This window comes from Pantherophis guttatus, chromosome 5 (genome assembly GCF_059756535.1).
Source record: "Pantherophis guttatus breed Tessera chromosome 5, ASM5975653v1, whole genome shotgun sequence".
Lineage (NCBI taxonomy): Eukaryota > Metazoa > Chordata > Lepidosauria > Squamata > Colubridae > Pantherophis > Pantherophis guttatus.
In genome coordinates, this window is record NC_142067.1 from 51,764,795 (window position 1) to 51,781,961 (window position 17,167).

Below are 17,167 nucleotides of genomic sequence, written 5' to 3' on the forward strand. Positions count from 1 at the left end.
GCAGAAATTATTCTAAATACACAGAGGGAGAGATAATTCAGTAAAATAGCTTGCATAACCAAAAACACTTCATTTGTGTAGAAGTAGGGAGTACTGGAAGTAGGGAGAACCGAAGAAGCTTCTTGGATGAGAAGCAAAACGTCTTCAAAGAAAAAGCAGAAAGTCCAGTTGCCTCTTGAAAAAGCACCTTTGGGACAACCATGACCTGGATGACTGAGAATCTCATATTAAAGCAGTGTGTTCTCATAATTTTTCAGCTTGGCTATCTGAAAAAATGCATCATTGCTATAAACATAAATATGCTTACTTGAGCCCCAGCTTCACAAAACTATTCCAGTCGTCTGGAACCACTTGAGTTACTGAATTCTGAATAAACAAGAAAAAATAATATATCATACACTGCAATATAATAAAGCTTTCAGAACTTATTGGCCTAAACTAGAAAGAGAGATCATTCAAAAGGAGGTCTCTGCACTCTGTGAAAAGAATAATCCCATCCTTTCTTCATGAATTTAATGCAGCAAACTGACAAATATTAAAATTTTTGGCGTAACACTTTTTAGAAAGTGTGTATTGGTTCCTATGATGTTTCTTCTATCATTTACAATAAAGTTTTGTGTGAATTAAATCTCCGTCCATGATTAACAATTTTCATAAATTTTAAAGGGAAAGTACTACAGTAGAGAATTTTAATGCTATATGAAGGAGTTTGCAAATGATGTTAAGTGTAATAGCAAATAACTTGCATTCCTACCTTTTTCAATCTCATGTTTTCATAATTAAAAACACTATCAAATCAAACTTTTGAGTAGTTGCTTCTTAATAGAAATTTATGAAAAGTTAGAAGGTTAGAAAAGTTAGAAGTACTGACAGTATATTACTTGTCTTCTTTAATAGAATGCACAGCTATAGAGGAAATTGGTAACATTTGGAAACCCATCTGGAGTAACCATAGTGGGTATAACCATAGTGGGTCCATGCTCTCCAAAATTCTAGCAAAATTGAAAAACTAGCATTTGCAATTATTTGTATACTTATGGATCCATTATGGATATACACTTCCTAATGAAAAAAACCTGAAATGTATTGCTGTATTCAGCATCTTTTGCCTGATACTTCACCATTTCTTAATAAATTAATATACAAATGAATGGAAAATCCCAATCCTCACCAACAGGTTTTCTAGCTTCAATAGCATAGTATTCTCCACTTCTGAATATGTTTCTTGCTCTTCGCTACTACTGAAGGACAGGATCAACCACTTCATACAGGTAACTAGTAGATGTTTCCCCCATGAATGCACTTTTTCTGCAGAGGTCTCCAGAGCTCTTGATACAGCATCAGCAATTATCCACCTGGAGAGGTTGAAAAGAGTAACAGAGCAGAAGCAATGTCTATTTCAATTCTTCTTTCAATTCTTCACATGCCCCCAACCTTATCTCATTATATAAACTCAATTTAACTACAAGTAGTCCTCAACTTACAACCACAATTGAGCCCAAAATGTCTATTGCTAAACGAGTAGAAGGCAGCAAGGTGGACTGGGCCACATGAGGGAAAAAGTGGGCTTAGTTCCTTTAACTATTATATATCTACATTAAACTTTATGATTTTCATCCACACTTCAAAATACACTACAAAAAGGATCCTGAATCTCTACTTGTTTTAAAATAAAAAATAAATATTAAATTGTTCACGTGCATAATTCTTTCACAGCTAGAAATTATGTAACCTTACTGTTCGTGATTTCCAAGTCTCTCAAGAGTTAAAGTTAGTTTTTCTGTTAAATCAGTAAATGCCTCTGTATCGGATAGTGGCAATAATTTGGAAAGAACATGACATTCCATAGTAGATGGCTGTGATGAATCCACTTTCAAAAGATTATTCAGCAGTTCTGGCCATAAAGCTTCTCTCAAGACAGACTTAACAGCTGAAAACAAGATACAAAGTTAAAGTACAAAGGAACAAATCAACATTTCCAAAATTCAGGGGATTATGTATGCACCAGGGCCCACAGTAACAAACTTAAATCCTAAGACGAGCTTCTTAAATATAGACTCAACAGAAGAGTAGGATTTCTAGCCAAGACAGAACTGTATCTGGAGAAATGCTTATTTGCTTGGAAAGAAGGTTCATGATACTACACAGAAAAGCTAACTGAATAATATCTAGATAAATGCTCCTTGCATCATTTATTCTAGGCAATATTATAGAAGCACAAATCAGCCTAGTAGATGGCTTCAAAGCAAGAAATGCAAAACAAAATATTCAAAAAATAAATGAATCAGAAATAAAAGAATATTTCAATGTCCTACTTTTTTAACAATGTTAGGATTAAAAGGCTAACATATTATTCCCGAGGCACTCATAATATGGTTATAGAGTAGTGTTAAAAATCAGCTGGCATGATTACCTTTTGATAAGCATTTGAAATGTTGCTTCTCTTGACAGTCCAAATACACGTTAACAAGGGGCATAAAAAGGGCTGCATTCATTTTTAGAAATTTGCTTGTACTGCTCTTCAGACACCAAAGCTCAAAATGTAGCAAATGAGTGTGAGAGTACTGAATCAATAAAGCTACAATAGAAAGAGAAATTTCTGTGGAATGCTTAAGGCACAAAAGCTGCACATCAATGTCAACTGCCTGGGCAAAGATAGGTTCTTTCTGTATCATACACATAAAGACCTTTTCCAATTCTTCAGTGATAGATGCAGACAACAGAATGCTCATTCCTTGAATGTGCTCTCTTGAAAAAAAGGAGTCTCCTTTCAGAGAACCTCTCTGGTAGACATCTGTGAGCAGCTGCATCAAAGTTTGTCCATGAATGTTCAGACAGATTTTTTTTCCAGCTAAAGTTTCAGATTTTAGGTTGGCCTTGCAAAGTTGTAGCATGATTTCTTTCAGCTGGTCCGTATTCATATAAATGTGCAGCTCTTGTAAAGCCTCTATCTGCAGAGATTTTTTGGGAGATATTCTGCATCCTTCTTTTCCACCACAGTGCAGTTCTTCCAAAACAGTCTTTGTGATGGCTTCAAAATATCTGTAGAGTATATCTAGCTGATTCCTAAACTGTAGCAATGGACAACTCATTTTCAACAAGTCAAGAATGTTGCGGTTTAGATGACTTGAAAGCAGTTTTACTTTAATTGGATTAAGACTGTGTGGAGGGAGGGAATGTTGTTCTATAGCCAGGAACCAATTTTCTAGGATAGGGTGTTTGAAGACCAAAGAGAGCATCTCTTCCATGATCTAAAATAGAAATAATTACAATAAAAGACTTTGTCCAATAAACATAAGAACTTTATTGCATTAGATCAGTGTCTGATCAGCATTCTGTTTTTCACTGTTGCTAACGATGGTAGATCCCTAGGAAAATTCACTTACTCAGTAAGAAAGCAACAACCTTCTCTAGTATGATTAAGAGTGGGATCTGAAAGCTTACACCTGATAGTACATTCAGCCTGAGTAATATATATCAAATTGAAAAAGAATATTTATCAAAAACTTTGACTGAAAAATTGAGGAAAATGGTTCCACAAAAAAGAACTACTTTTAAACAGTAAATGTTTTACTGCAAAACCAATTTCTAAGGGAGGTGCCAAGTTCCTCTTCACAGGCTATGCTGAAATGAAATCTAAACAGAGGTCAAGGATGCTTTAATCTGGATTTCTGGACTGAAATGGGTGTTGCACACAATGGCTTATACGTTCCCTATCATTCTATGATTATATAAAGCTATCTCTGGTATTTTGCCATATACTGACCAACTATAAGCAGTGTATAAACCGTTACCGTAATTTTCGGACTATATGATGCTCCAGACTGTAAGACGCACCTAGCTTTTGAGGAGGAAAATAAGAAAAAAAAAAATCTGCCTCTGCCTCCCAGCAATTTGCCTCCTTGCAGCAAGCAGCAAACAGCCTGGTCAGCTTCAGCACAGCCTGATTTAGCACAAGCAGCTGATTGGTGGTTGGATCTGCCTCCCAGAATACCTCCCATCAGCTGTTCCAGGCTGCAGGGATCGCCATTGCCCATCACCACTGTTGCCACCCATTGCCGCTGCTGCCTATTGCTGCCTTTGTGCACCCCATTTTTGGCCTCCGCGCACCCCATTTTTGGCCTCCGCACGCCCCATTTTCAGTCTGTTCCAGGCGACGGGGATAAGCGATCCCCACCTCGAGGCCACAAATGGGACATGCAGAGCCCGAAAATTGGGCGTGCGGAGGTGGTGATAGGCGGCAGCGGCAATGGGTGGCAATGGCGGCTATGATCCTCGCAGCCTGGAACAGCTAATAGGTGGCATTCCGGGGGGCAGATCCAACTGCCAATCAGCTGCTCATGCTAAATCAGGCTGTGGTGAAGCTGACCAGGCTGTTTGCTGTTTGCTGCAAGGAGACAAACTGCTGGGAGGCAGAGGCCGAAGGGTGGAGGTTGGTGGGTGGGCGGGGCTTCAGCAACATTCGCTGTATAAGACACATAGACATTTCCACCCACTTTTGGGGGGAGGGGGAAAATGCATCTTATACACCAAAAATATGGTACATTCTTACTTGAACTCAGTATAATCAATCTTAGAGAGCACATCTTCCTCTACCAGGAATTGCATGTCCTACCAGGACCATGGCACATTTTGAAATATGTAGGCTAAATACAGAGTATCATGTCATGAATTTAATGTTTAGATTACTATCTAACAAAACCAGTGCATGAGAGATTTTTTTTTCTCATTGTACTCAGAACATAAGCACTCATGACTCATTTTAAGCAAAAAAATTCTCTCTCATGGATTTTGTCCATGTAAATGCACAGTAAAGAGCATGCATGAAGTTTTTTTTTCTCCAGAATATCCACACAGAAAAATTAGCACCTTGTCATTCTCAGAGTCTTGTATCAAAATTTCTGCTTCCATAAAAAGTTCAGGTTCAATCTGGGTATTTTTCTGCTCAGGCTGACTACGCAACTCTGTATCATCACCTTTGCGCAACAAGCTCTTCAACAAATCCATGTAGACAGTAACAAGGGAAAGGCCAGAATTCTTGCCCAACTGTTGGAAAAAGGATAGATATTTCTAAGTGAAGAAAAAAAATGGGGGATTGAAAACAAAACAATTATATATTTTATCAAAGGGACATATTAATTATCATATATAGGCTCCATTTATTTGCTTTGCAAGTCTGTGCAACATACTTTGCATCTCCATTCAACACTGTAATCAACGCTTACAAGTGGACACTATTACAAGCATGTATCTTAGAAGCCTGAATCAAGAGATTATATGTATTTTTTTTAGCTACATACAGTACACCTGCTTCAGAAAGTGCATGTTTGCTGTCATCTAAAGTTGAGGTGGTCCTTAATGAAAGGGACTGTACGTAACTATTAAAGTTGCTTTCAAAAAAACAAGAAGAAAAATAGCTCACACTGCCGAAGTTCTCCACAGTAGTTTTTAGGTACAGAAGAACATGTTTTAAAGCCAACGAGAGCTGCTGAGGTTGGAGCTGGGAAATAGCTTCATTTAGCTTTGTTTGAATATCCTCGTCCAGTAAAACAGCAACACCTTTCTGATAGCTATTTTTTAACAAGGTAAAAAAGGAGGAATCTGATGACCACACCTCATCCACACTCTTGTTCCTGTCTTGCTGGAACTGAGTAAGAACAAAAGAAAATACAATTACATGTATGTAAAGGAAACTGTTTGTACTCCAATATCTTTTACCTAAACAGAAGAAGCTTGGAAGAGGAACCAACTCCTCTTGCCAGAGAGCTAAACTGCCTGTAGGAGGCTTTTGAAATTAGGCAAAGACATCAAAATGACAAAAGCAGCATCAGGCTACTGAAACACAAACTCACTTGTATGGGGTTTTGTTCCCCATTCAGTTGTGTCCAATTTTTGGAGACTGCCAGGACAAGTTCCTGCAGTTTTCTTGGCAAAGTTTTTCAGAAGTGGTTTGTCACTGCCTCCTTCCTAGGGCTGAGAGAATATGACTGGATCAAGGTCACTTATAGCTGGCCTTCATGACTAAGATGGGACTAGAACTCATGGTCTCCCAAATTCTAGCCTGATGCCTTGACCACTATACCAAATTTGCTCTCTAAAATTTGTGTACATGCAGGCAGTGTCACAAAACATATACCAAAGTAATGTTGATCAGTTGCCTCATCTTTTTTCTAATTTCTCCAAACAGCCCTGAAATTAAGGTCAAAGTTATGTGAAATTTAAGTTTTAGTTGCTAGCTCTGTTTTGGATTAAGCTTTCAGACAGATTTCTTTTCAATTTAGCTTTTAAAAGAACAATGTGCTCTTACATCAAAATCTGTAACAAAACACATATTGTTATTCCAATAAAGGAGAACATTTGTAGCTTAGGATTGAAATGAGGGGTCCTTGGTGGGGTCTAGGACCTTCAGGCTCCCACCCTGTACCATGCCTCCTTCGCCTCCAGCCTCAGCCCATTTACAGCCAGCTTTCCTCCTCAGCTGGCCTTCCCCGGCCATTTGCCCTAGCCAATGGGCCTCTGGCCCTCCACCCTGCACCTTTTGGCCCAGCCCATTTGCCAAGATATTGTTTGTCCCTGGCCTTTGGCCACACGGGACAATTAGACGCCACCCAATCAGGTGACAGGCAGAAGCCATGCGATCTCCCTCCCTCCCTCCCCTTCCTTCCTTACCCTAACCCATGCCTGAAACCATGAACCTCTGCTGTTCTACTGCCGTACCCCCACATGCCAGAAGGCACTTTCCCCTGTGCCTGAAGCCATGAGCCTCTGCAGTTCAGCTGCTGCACCCACCCCCATGCCAGTAGCCGTTTCCCCCCGTGCCTGAAGCTGTGAGCCGTTGCCATTTGACTGCCATGCCCCCATGCTAAAAGCCACTTTCTCCCCTGCCTGAAGCTGTGCCCCACCACCATTCGGCAGCTTCACCTTCCCCATAGCTCTACAACCCCTGCTATCACCTACTGCTCATTGCACAGTGGCAAGCAGAAGCTTCTGCCTGCCACTCAATTGCGTGGTGGCTAATTATCCCGTGTAGCCAAAGGCCCAGGACAAACAGTGTCTTGGCGAATGGGCCGGGCTGAAGGGCACAGGGCGGACGGCCGGAGGGCCAGAGGCCCATTGGCCAGGGCAAATGGTCAGGGGAAGACCAGCAGAGGAAGAAAACTGTCTATAAATGGGCTGAGGTGGGAGGCAAAGGAGGCATGGCCAAGGGTGGGAGCCTGAAGGTCCCATTCCGCCTTGGTGCTCCCTAGCTCCATATTACCTGGTTTGGGTAATGAAATGTCTGCAAGAAAACAACCAAGCTCAGAGAACACCAAGCACCCCACATTTTGTGAGTATTATTTTTCTAGGAAAATCAATATAAAAAATAAATCAAAATAATCTAAAAGCAATTCCATGGACAGGAAGAATTGTTGACTGAAAAAAACAGGGCTGATTTAGCCTGGTTTTGCTGCTATCAGACTTAAATGAGCTCACTTATAATAATGTTTTGAAAATATATATATATCAGACATCACTTTTCATCACACAGTTCCACAGTGCCACTGATTGGTGATGAAAAAAGATGCATCAAAAAAGAGCAAGCTAACAGGATGTCTGAATTTCAAATTGTATAACTAAATTTGAGCATGTTTTGCTACGTATAATTCTCCTATGTGTTATAATATTAACTAACACCAAATTATGCTGTTTAGTATACATTTTGGCTTGCTTACCAAAGCTTCCTTAACTTGTTGTGGTATCCAAAGATTATAGTAACAGTTGAACTGACAAAGCTGAGCAGTAACAGACTGAAGTTCTTTATCATAATGTTGAAACATCAGGCAAAGGGCTAAAGGATCTCGTTGAGAATTCAGGAGGTCAGTGAACACAGCAATGAGATATTCCACAATACTTTCTTCTATAAAGACAAAACAATAACTATAACAAAACTAAATGCTTGTGATTTCTGAAACTGAAGGCTTCAAATTCAGAGAGCACCTTCAGCAAACTTCTATTAGGAAGATTAAAAATTGCATGATTATCTGTAGAGTTATCTGCATGTCGTTTACTTTTCACAATAAAAATCAAACAGCTTCTTGATTTTGATTGTGAAATTGAACATTAGGGTTTTTTTAGCTGCTTATGTGCAAGTTCCCCTTTTATATGTGCTTTTACAAGAATTTTCAATATGTTAAATGCATTTTATGAGAAGGCTGATTATCATTATTTTTGTGAAAAAGCAGGATAGAAATTACAGAAAAGCAAAAATACCTCTTGTGTTTTCATCAAGAAGTAACTTATTTCTTGCTTCTAAAGAAGCTGGGACGATTGCACTAAATGGAAACGTGTTCACAATCATGTCCTCACTTAAAGTACATCCAATTTCTTCATTTAAACCTTCTGTGTCTTCCACAAGGACATCAATCATATCTAGAACGTCTAGTTTAGTAAGGAAAAAAATTATATAAAAAGATATTTCTATGATACAGCAGCAAACGAGGTAACCTTCTAAGGAAAGAGATTATAACTGTTAATTTTATAGAAAGAAAATAACGTGTAGTATTAACATATGCCATATGAATATAGAATCTCTTACAAATTTTTAATTTAAAATAATATGGCAAGTAGTAACTTTTTTAACAATTAACATTTCACATTTTATTTAACAATTAAATATTTTATAGTAACATACAATATTATTTGTAAATATTATTAAGAATTTTAATATTATTAAGAAAATAAAGAATATATACTTTACAATTTCTATTGTAAAACAATTACAGCAGTTACTGGAACTGAAACTTCATAGAAACCCACATTTGACATCAAGTTTATTGAGACCCATCTCATCCACTAATTTAAATGAAAATCTGTTCCAATTTATCGTACTTTGTTTTGACCAAATCCAATGCATGTTACTTCCCATTGGTGTAGCAACAGGAAAAAGAGCATTTCTTTATCAAGTATGATGTGGAAACCTGATTACGGTTCCTTACCAAAGTTTGGAAGAAGCCTTGTAAAAATAAATCCCTGGGATCTACATTATCAAAAGCAAACTAATGCACAATTTTTTTTTAAATCCAGAAAATCCTAAAAATCTGTATCAGTAAATGGAAACTAAAACAATCTTTTGTTCCCAGTAGATATGTAATATATTAATTAATGGCTTTAACTTTATACGAGATTTTATAATTGGTGGCCTTTTTTTAAAATGTTGCTTTTTTGTAAATTTCCAAGAATATTAGTGCTAGATTAGGAGAATAATTTTGAAAGAATTGGGTTTACCATCAATATGAGAAATGGGTATGCTGATATTATCAACATCTTGTTTAAATAAGTTGACCTGAAGAATGCTTGCTTCTTGAACAAAGTCAGCTGCTTTATCCGTATATGGATATGGGTTGGTTACCACTTTGACCAAGACCTAGAAAAGGGAACGAAAAGATGAATAGAAAATAAGGCATTTGAAATCAAGGTATTATAGAGAATAAATTCTTTAATCATCCAAAGGAGAGATTGGATGTTTTTTCTATAATAATAAAAAAATCAAATCCATTTTTGAAAGAGATTGCAGTAGTGTGTGTTGGTTGTAAAAGCAATTGATGTCATATTCATGTAACTCAGCCGAATAAAAATACAAGGAAAGCAGTCAGATTTCAGAAACCCATATTGGTACTTTATTCTTCAAGTAGATTCCGCAATTATTATTTTTTTGCAAAAGTTTATATCAACCAAAATAATTTCCTGATAATCCTTTGAATGATTCTACAGCCTTTTTATTATCAAAACACAATTTAACCAAGAAAGGTAACAATGATAAACCAAATTGTATTGTGGCACTTTAAGATCTAAATGCCCATATATCACTTTGTGGGGTTTTGATTTTTTTTGCAATTACTAAACTATAATTAGATACAAGTTCATACATTATACTAACCATAAGGAAATAGCTTGTGGTTTACTGAACTGGACTGAGACAACTTAAATCAATTTAAATTAAATATATTTAATAAGCCATGGTAAGAACTAAGCAGGATTAAGTGTGATGTGTGAACCCAGCTGTAATTGCACTACATATGCAAACTCATTTCATGTTCTGGTAATTCCAAGTCTTAATTGAATATATAATATAGAAATAAAAACTAAGTGTATATTATTATTATTGCTGTTATTATTTTCCACTCTTCCTTCTAAATGGATTATTCTTGAATATTTTGGGCTACCTTTGAAAATAGCAATTTATTTTTAGTCATCTTTAATCAATTAATTCTATAAGAAAAATTAGCAGATTATTTATTGTTCTTTAGTAAAACAAAAGATTTATAAGATCTGAAGAGAGGTCAAAGTACTATTATTCTTAATCAGTGAGCTGTTTGAGAAGTAATCCTTCAGGGCTGTATTAGGTCTTTCCTGCATGTCAAATTTAATTACTGCTTTCACAAGGGGGAGGAAGTAATACGTACATCAAAAATGTCACTGGGAGAATTAAGGCAAAGTTTACATAATGTGCCATTCTTTCCAATGTCCTTTGTTAACTTTATGCCACATAAAACAATATCATGTGTATAGGAAAAGAGAGCCTACGCCTTTGTCAGTAAGATGTAAATCTCTAACAAAATCTTTGTTTATCTCACTTTCTTTGTTCCATCTTCCCTGACTACAAAATGTCAGGTTCCTATAATTCATTCATAACTTTTGAAAGATTTTGCTATTAGCAAAATGTTACTCTTGGCATTGTTAAACTGATTAATTAGCATATTGTTTACCCTTTCCAAAAACTGAATCACGATTTCCTTTTTGGCTTCAACTGTATTATCCAAATGACTGAGCCACAGTTCAAGTTCCTTCCCAGTGTACTCAAATACTCCACTGTCGTGCAAAACCTATTAAGAAAACAAGTATTATACATACATTTTAGCTGCTATTTCTGTACAGCAACTTTTTACACTGCTAATAAAAGCTAATGGCAGATTAGTCATTTACCATGACCTTTTCCATAAAAGTCTGTTATGCTTTGCTAAAAACAGTGTATTGTCCTATAATACAGATTCTATTAAAGAATTGTGAAAGCCTTCTGCTTCTCCTCTCTCACCATTTTACATTACCTATATCATTTCAGAAAATTGGTTTTTGTTTGTACCAGCAATTAATGCAAACTGCAACTTATACCTCTAAGATAGATGCAAAAGCAATGGTAATCACCAACAACCTGTCTAAACATATATAGCTTTCACACATGCATCTCTATTAGAGAATCGTATGACCAAACAGGTTCTCGAGAAGTATTTCTTCAACCCAGTTCAATAGTCAAGAATTGTGCTTCCATCCAAACTGTTACTTGTTTATAAGAAAGCAGTTGTTGAATGTTAAGCAAGCAATTTATTTGCTTTTTATGATAGCTTACAAAATGAGTCATCGGAATGTTTATAAGAACTTAGCGCCTATCTTTAGCATCTAGTTATCAGATGACAGAGAGTGGGAAATAATTACTATCTCTCCTCCACATCCAGAGGCTGCTGAAAAGAAAACCACAAATTCCCAAAGGTTCACCACAAATGCATCTTCCAGTTTTAGTTCAGTCCTAGAGAACATTCTGTATATTACTCCACGCACTGATCCAACAGCTGTGCAAATGTTAAATGCAGATTTGCTAATGAATCTCACTGCCACCATACAATTGAAACAACCCTTGGCAAGCTAAAGAAGGCATTCACAGCTTGCCACTTTGAGACTATGCAAACAATGGCTCCTGAAGGATGGCATGCCAGCATTGTATAGGAAACAAAACTTGGCATCCGTGGAGCCAGCAGGGTGGAAGCTTCCCACATTATTATTATTATTATTTTACTTACTTGCTGAAAGAAACCCAAATAAAGAAATAAATTTGTTCCTATTATCGACAGAACAGTTGATAGGACAGTCTATTAAAAAATGGAGGATTGCTCACTGAAATGTAAATGCAAGGGTTGCATGTGCTGATAGGCGCTAAAGAGAGGTATAGTTTATAAAAGTAAATATTTCATGTTAAATGGATATGACGAATGTAGAATAAAGAAACTTGAATACATCCTTGTTGAAATTATTCAGAAAAAAAATTACTTGCTTAGATGCATAATTGGTTTCACATATCAAACTAAGTTATCATCTAATTTATATGGTTTTTGTAACATGCAAATCTAACTACTAAATAATAATACTTAGTATAAGGTGTAAATCTAGCCATTGATTATCATTCAGCAAACCATAGTTAAAATAAGCTATATATTTGCCTGATATATGAACCCAGTCAGTAACTATGTCCTGTTCCAATGGTTATGGACCCTGATTGGGAACAATAAAAGTAACCAACTAATTCTTTGCCAAAAATAGTTGAATTAAAAGTCTTAATTGAAAAAGTCAAGGCAAAGCCTTTCCTTTTAAACAGTCCCAACAATATGTCACTTTTGTTATACTGAGGCTGAAAACATTTATCAATTTAATTAGTAAGTTAACAGTCCAAAATATCCTAATAAGTTCCATGGAGTTCACTGAAATTTAGTTAGATACCGGGCCACAACATTGCAGCTGAATTTAAAAAAGAAGTTGTCATGTTTGCGATATTTATTTTTCATACTTTTTAACCACCCATCTCCCTCAGATGGTTTTCAGCCCTACTGCTTCTTTTTTAAAGCCGCAATCCTAAGCATATATTAAAAAGGGGCTGCCATTTAATTAAGTGAAGTTTATTTCTGAATGACTATGCAGCAGACACTAAAATATTAAATATAGCCTTCGTATTCAAACAAATAGTAGCTTCTATTAAGAACTTATCTCATATTTCTGTCAATGTAATCAAAAAGCCCTATACCAAAGGTGCTTTTTCAGGAGGCAACTGGATTTTCTTGTTTTTCTTTTGAAGACGTTTCGCTTCAATAAGTCGTTGCCTCCTGAAAAAGCACCTTTGTGACAACCAGGACCTGGATGACTGAGAATCTCCATAGACATTTAGCTATTCACTTTGGGATGAACACCCTTTGAATGGTGAAGGAGTATGAATGGATTTCCAGAAAAATTGCAGACTACAGGAACAATTTGCACTTCAGTTTGAGATGCAGACAACACAAACTCATCCCCAACAGCCTGCGCCTGTCTTGAACAGTGAAGGGACACAGGGCAGAAAACATCCTGCAGCCAAGAAGGCTCCACACACATTTGCACTACTCAGGTGACCCTGAAGACACAGATAACTTCCAAGTGGCCTCAATGACTCTCTAAAAATGCAAATGACCAGCTGTCTGCAAGGATTATAAATCCTTCCATTCCCCACCATCCAGTCAAGAGTTGAAAAAGCTTCAGAAGCTTCGCAAAATGTCTTCAAAAGAAAAACAAGAAAGTCCAGTTGCCTCCTGAAAAAGCACCTTTAGATGACTGAGAGTCTCCATAGACATCTAAAAGCATCTAGCAAACCATGGTTTATTGTGACTAAACTAAGCGGCTGATCCTGAAATAGGAGACCACCAATAAAATCCATTGCTATGGTTGGAAATAGAAAAATAAATCCTGAAAAAAAGGTAGCAGCAAGCCACTTGTACGTATATTATTGTCAGAGCAACTACTGTCTATCAAATTGCATCCAATTTTATGACTTTTTTGCCATAATTAAGCAAGCCATGCAATTATTAAATGAATCATGTCTTCTCAGAGGGCCTCTGACAAGCAAAGTCGGGGGGGAGGGCTGGATTCACTTAATGACCACAAGAACTACCTGTACATACTTTATCTTTTATATAAAAGCTATTTTAATATTGAACACTGCCTGGAGATGTTTGACATGCCAAGCAGAAGATCAAATTTCAACCTCATAAACCAGTCTGGTACAGTGGCTAAAGAGACCAGACTAGAAATTAGGAGATTGTGAGTTCTAGTCCCACCTTAGCAGAAAGTCACTCTCTCTAGGAAGAAGGCAGTGGCAAACCACTTCCAAAAATGTTGCCAAAAAAACCCCATATGGAATTGTGTAGTTGTTGTCCAAGACTGAAAAAAACCCATATAATTTTTAAAACTGTTAATGGATCCTCATCTGGGTACAGTACATTCAAATAGCAAGTGGTATGTTCTTCAAAAAATAAAAAAGGGGGTTGCTTATATTGCTAACTTCTAAACCCAACCTTCTAAGGCAACATTTCCCAATCCAGGGCTTACAAATAGTTCTACAGATGATGCCGGTTATATATAAGGAATGGTATGTGGAATGGAACCTAATCAGGAAAGATCAGTTTCTATGGCATGATCTCTGCTTTCACGAGACAAATAATAACTCACCTTAAAAATCAATTTCTTGGTTGCTATTTTGAGTTGTGAATGGGGGCTGGTGACAAACATTTTCATCAGTAGGTAAAATACAGATCTGTCACCACAAACCTTCTCAGATGCATCCTAAAAGAACACATTTGCATTTGCATTGGTTATAGTTGGATTATTCTAGTTCTCACCACAGTAACTAATATTTTACATTAAATACATACAATAAATACATTAAATAAGTGTATAGCAGGACCAGATAAATACAGGTAGTCCTCGACTTATGACCACAATTGAGGCTAAAATTTCTGTTGCTAATGTTGTGGCCCGCTGGCAGCCAGGAGAGCTGGCAGCAGAGTCAGACAGTGAGGAACTTGGGGAGGAACTTGGGCCAGTCCTGGGGGTTGAGGAAAGCTCGGACAAGGGCTCTGCATTGGAGGCAGAGACAGGGCCAAGGCCATCTGATAGTTATGTGCTGCCTCCAGAGCCTCCGGAGTTTGACATCAGCGAGGCAGAAGAACAGCGGGAGCCTGTTCCCAATGTGTGCATGTGCAGAACTGCCAGAAGACAAGAACAATTAAGAAAATAGGGTCGACTTGGGAGTAAGGCTTGGAGATGATTGGCCCCTCCCATAAGACATAAAAGAGGAGCGATCGGGACGTGAGCTTTTGCAGGAAGCAATTAGTTCATCTGGTCGGTTCAAGCTTTGAAAAGTTCTGTTTGACTCTGTGCCAAATTTGGCCTTGCCCTATATTTGGCAATTAGTTCTCTGGTAGCATTCCAAGCGAGATAAGGTGGGTATTTATAAACATTCCCCAAAAGACTATTTGTGAAGCCTTGCGGACTGTGAATGACAATAATTCACAGCTGTGTAAATAAAAGAGGTTTTGACGGGACTAAGATTGTGCTTTATACTTTCTAAGGAAGCCTAGGTCAGAACAGCTAAGTGAAACATTTGTTAAGTTAATTTTGCCCCATTCTATGATCTTTCTTGCCACAGTTGTTAAGTGAATTGTTGAAGTTATTAAGTTAGTATCATGGTTGTTAAATTAATCTGGCTTCCCAATTGTCTTTGCTTGTAAGGTCGCAAAAGAGGATCACATGACCTTGGGACATTGCAATGGTCATAAATATGACTCAGCTGCCAAGCAACTGAATTTTGATCACATGACCATGGGGATCCAGCAATGGTTGTAAGTGAGAAAAATGGTAATAAGTCACTTTTCTCAGTGCCGTTGTAGCATTGAACAATCACTAAATAAATTGTTGTAGGCCGAGGACTACCTGTAATGAAGCATAGCATGAATCAATATTTTCACATTCCATATTTTGAATTGGAGGAACAACAAACAATGTGCTATTTTCTAAAAGCAAAATACCTTATGTACAAATGTATCTTTGTAAGACCAATCAAAATTTCACAAAACAGTAAAGAAGCCTGCAAATCTTGGCAACCCTTGACTATGTGCCCTCAGACATATTTCCTACAAGCTGATCATTTCTCCAACATGATACACTGGCCAGAGTCACTCCCTGTGAGATGGAAAGCCATATAAATGCATTCTATATAATAAATAAAATATAATAACGTTCCAACAATGTACACAGTGCCGCTGTAATTAAGTCCATCTATAATGCTGCTGGTCTCCCTCTTCTTCTTTCTTTCCCACTTTCAAACATTATAGAATTTATAAGAGAGTAAGACTTTTGCATAATGTGTCCAAACTAGGATAATTTGAGTATTTGAGCATTTCTGCCTTAAGTGAAACTGTAAACTGAGGATTATTTGTACCTGTTAATTTAGTCTTTTTCATATTTAAACTTAGTCCAATTTTTTTCACTGTGCTTCTTGACTTTCATTACTAAAGACTGCAGGTCATTTGCATATTGTTACCCTGTTTTCCACAAAATAAGACATCCCCTGATAATAAACCCAATCGGGCTTTTGAGCGCATGGCAATAAGGCCAAGCTTATTTCAGAGTTCAAAAAAATATAAGACAGGGTCTTATTTTCGGGGAAACATGGTATTAGAATTCTGTCACTAGTATAGAGAAAGCTACTAACATTTTGCCCTTCTTTGGTATTGGCATATAGACTGGATTTTTTAATCAATTACTATCTGTTCATGGACACCCTTTAGTATACCAATTCAAGGTTGGCATCACCTTCTGAGTTCAGAGATCTTTCAGAAGCCTTTCTTTCTTTTTCCTTATCTATTTTCATTTTTACCGTCTTTACATGTGGTAGTAATATTGCTCCTTGTCTCTTGTAACAGCTCTCTGAAGTTGTTTGTTATGTTCCTTCCTGATATCTTTGGCTTTCTTAGTGTTGGTTTTTCTCTCCAAGGCAAATTTTGCAATTTGCTCTAAATCTAATTTCATCTAATTTCTTCTTCATCTTTGTAGCAATCTCTTCATATTTATTCCTAATTTCTTTAAATTGCATTTCACATTATGGTTCCCTCTCAATAATGTTCAGGACTTTAAAGCAATTTCAGGACTTTAAAGCAATTTCTAACGTTCTTCAAAATGGTGAGTATATGGCTTCCTGCCTGGCTCCGCAGCTTTGAAGACGCTCTTTTTTGAGCGCCCGTTCTCTGGTTCTGTAAAAGCCCCAGAACAGCCGGAAAACTGCTGTCTGGAGGCTTGGAACCCTCTCCCCGGGCAAAGGGGAGAGAGAAGAGTCGACAGGCAGGGGTAGAGCCCCCCCCAAGTGCGCTAGGAGAAATCCTGGGGCGCAAAGGGTGTGGGCTCCCTATTGAAGCCTGTCAAGCCACTCCGGACCAGAAACGACTCCGCTGAAGCGGAGCTAGAAGCTGCGACCAGAATCTGCAGAAAAATCAACAGGGGGGATTTTTAACATCTTTACTTCGATCGCAGACAGAGCAAATCAGGAGAAAACAAAAGG

General features: G+C 37.4%; 1 protein-coding gene across 1 annotated transcript in view; it reads right to left on the reverse strand.

The window, feature by feature from the left end:
- The window catches only part of URB1 (URB1 ribosome biogenesis factor), a 58,244-nt gene that overhangs the window by 20,346 nt on the left and 20,731 nt on the right, over nt 1-17,167 (reverse strand). The window contains exons 15-25 of the mRNA XM_034432564.3: nt 14,281-14,394; nt 10,746-10,862; nt 9,265-9,403; nt 8,251-8,418; nt 7,713-7,897; nt 5,423-5,647; nt 4,870-5,046; nt 2,414-3,251; nt 1,738-1,930; nt 1,172-1,355; nt 308-366 (exon numbers count right to left, since the gene is read on the reverse strand). Coding sequence (XP_034288455.2) covers nt 308-366; nt 1,172-1,355; nt 1,738-1,930; nt 2,414-3,251; nt 4,870-5,046; nt 5,423-5,647; nt 7,713-7,897; nt 8,251-8,418; nt 9,265-9,403; nt 10,746-10,862; nt 14,281-14,394 — 2,399 coding nt within the window. The remainder of the gene's footprint in view (nt 1-307; nt 367-1,171; nt 1,356-1,737; nt 1,931-2,413; nt 3,252-4,869; nt 5,047-5,422; nt 5,648-7,712; nt 7,898-8,250; nt 8,419-9,264; nt 9,404-10,745; nt 10,863-14,280; nt 14,395-17,167) is intronic.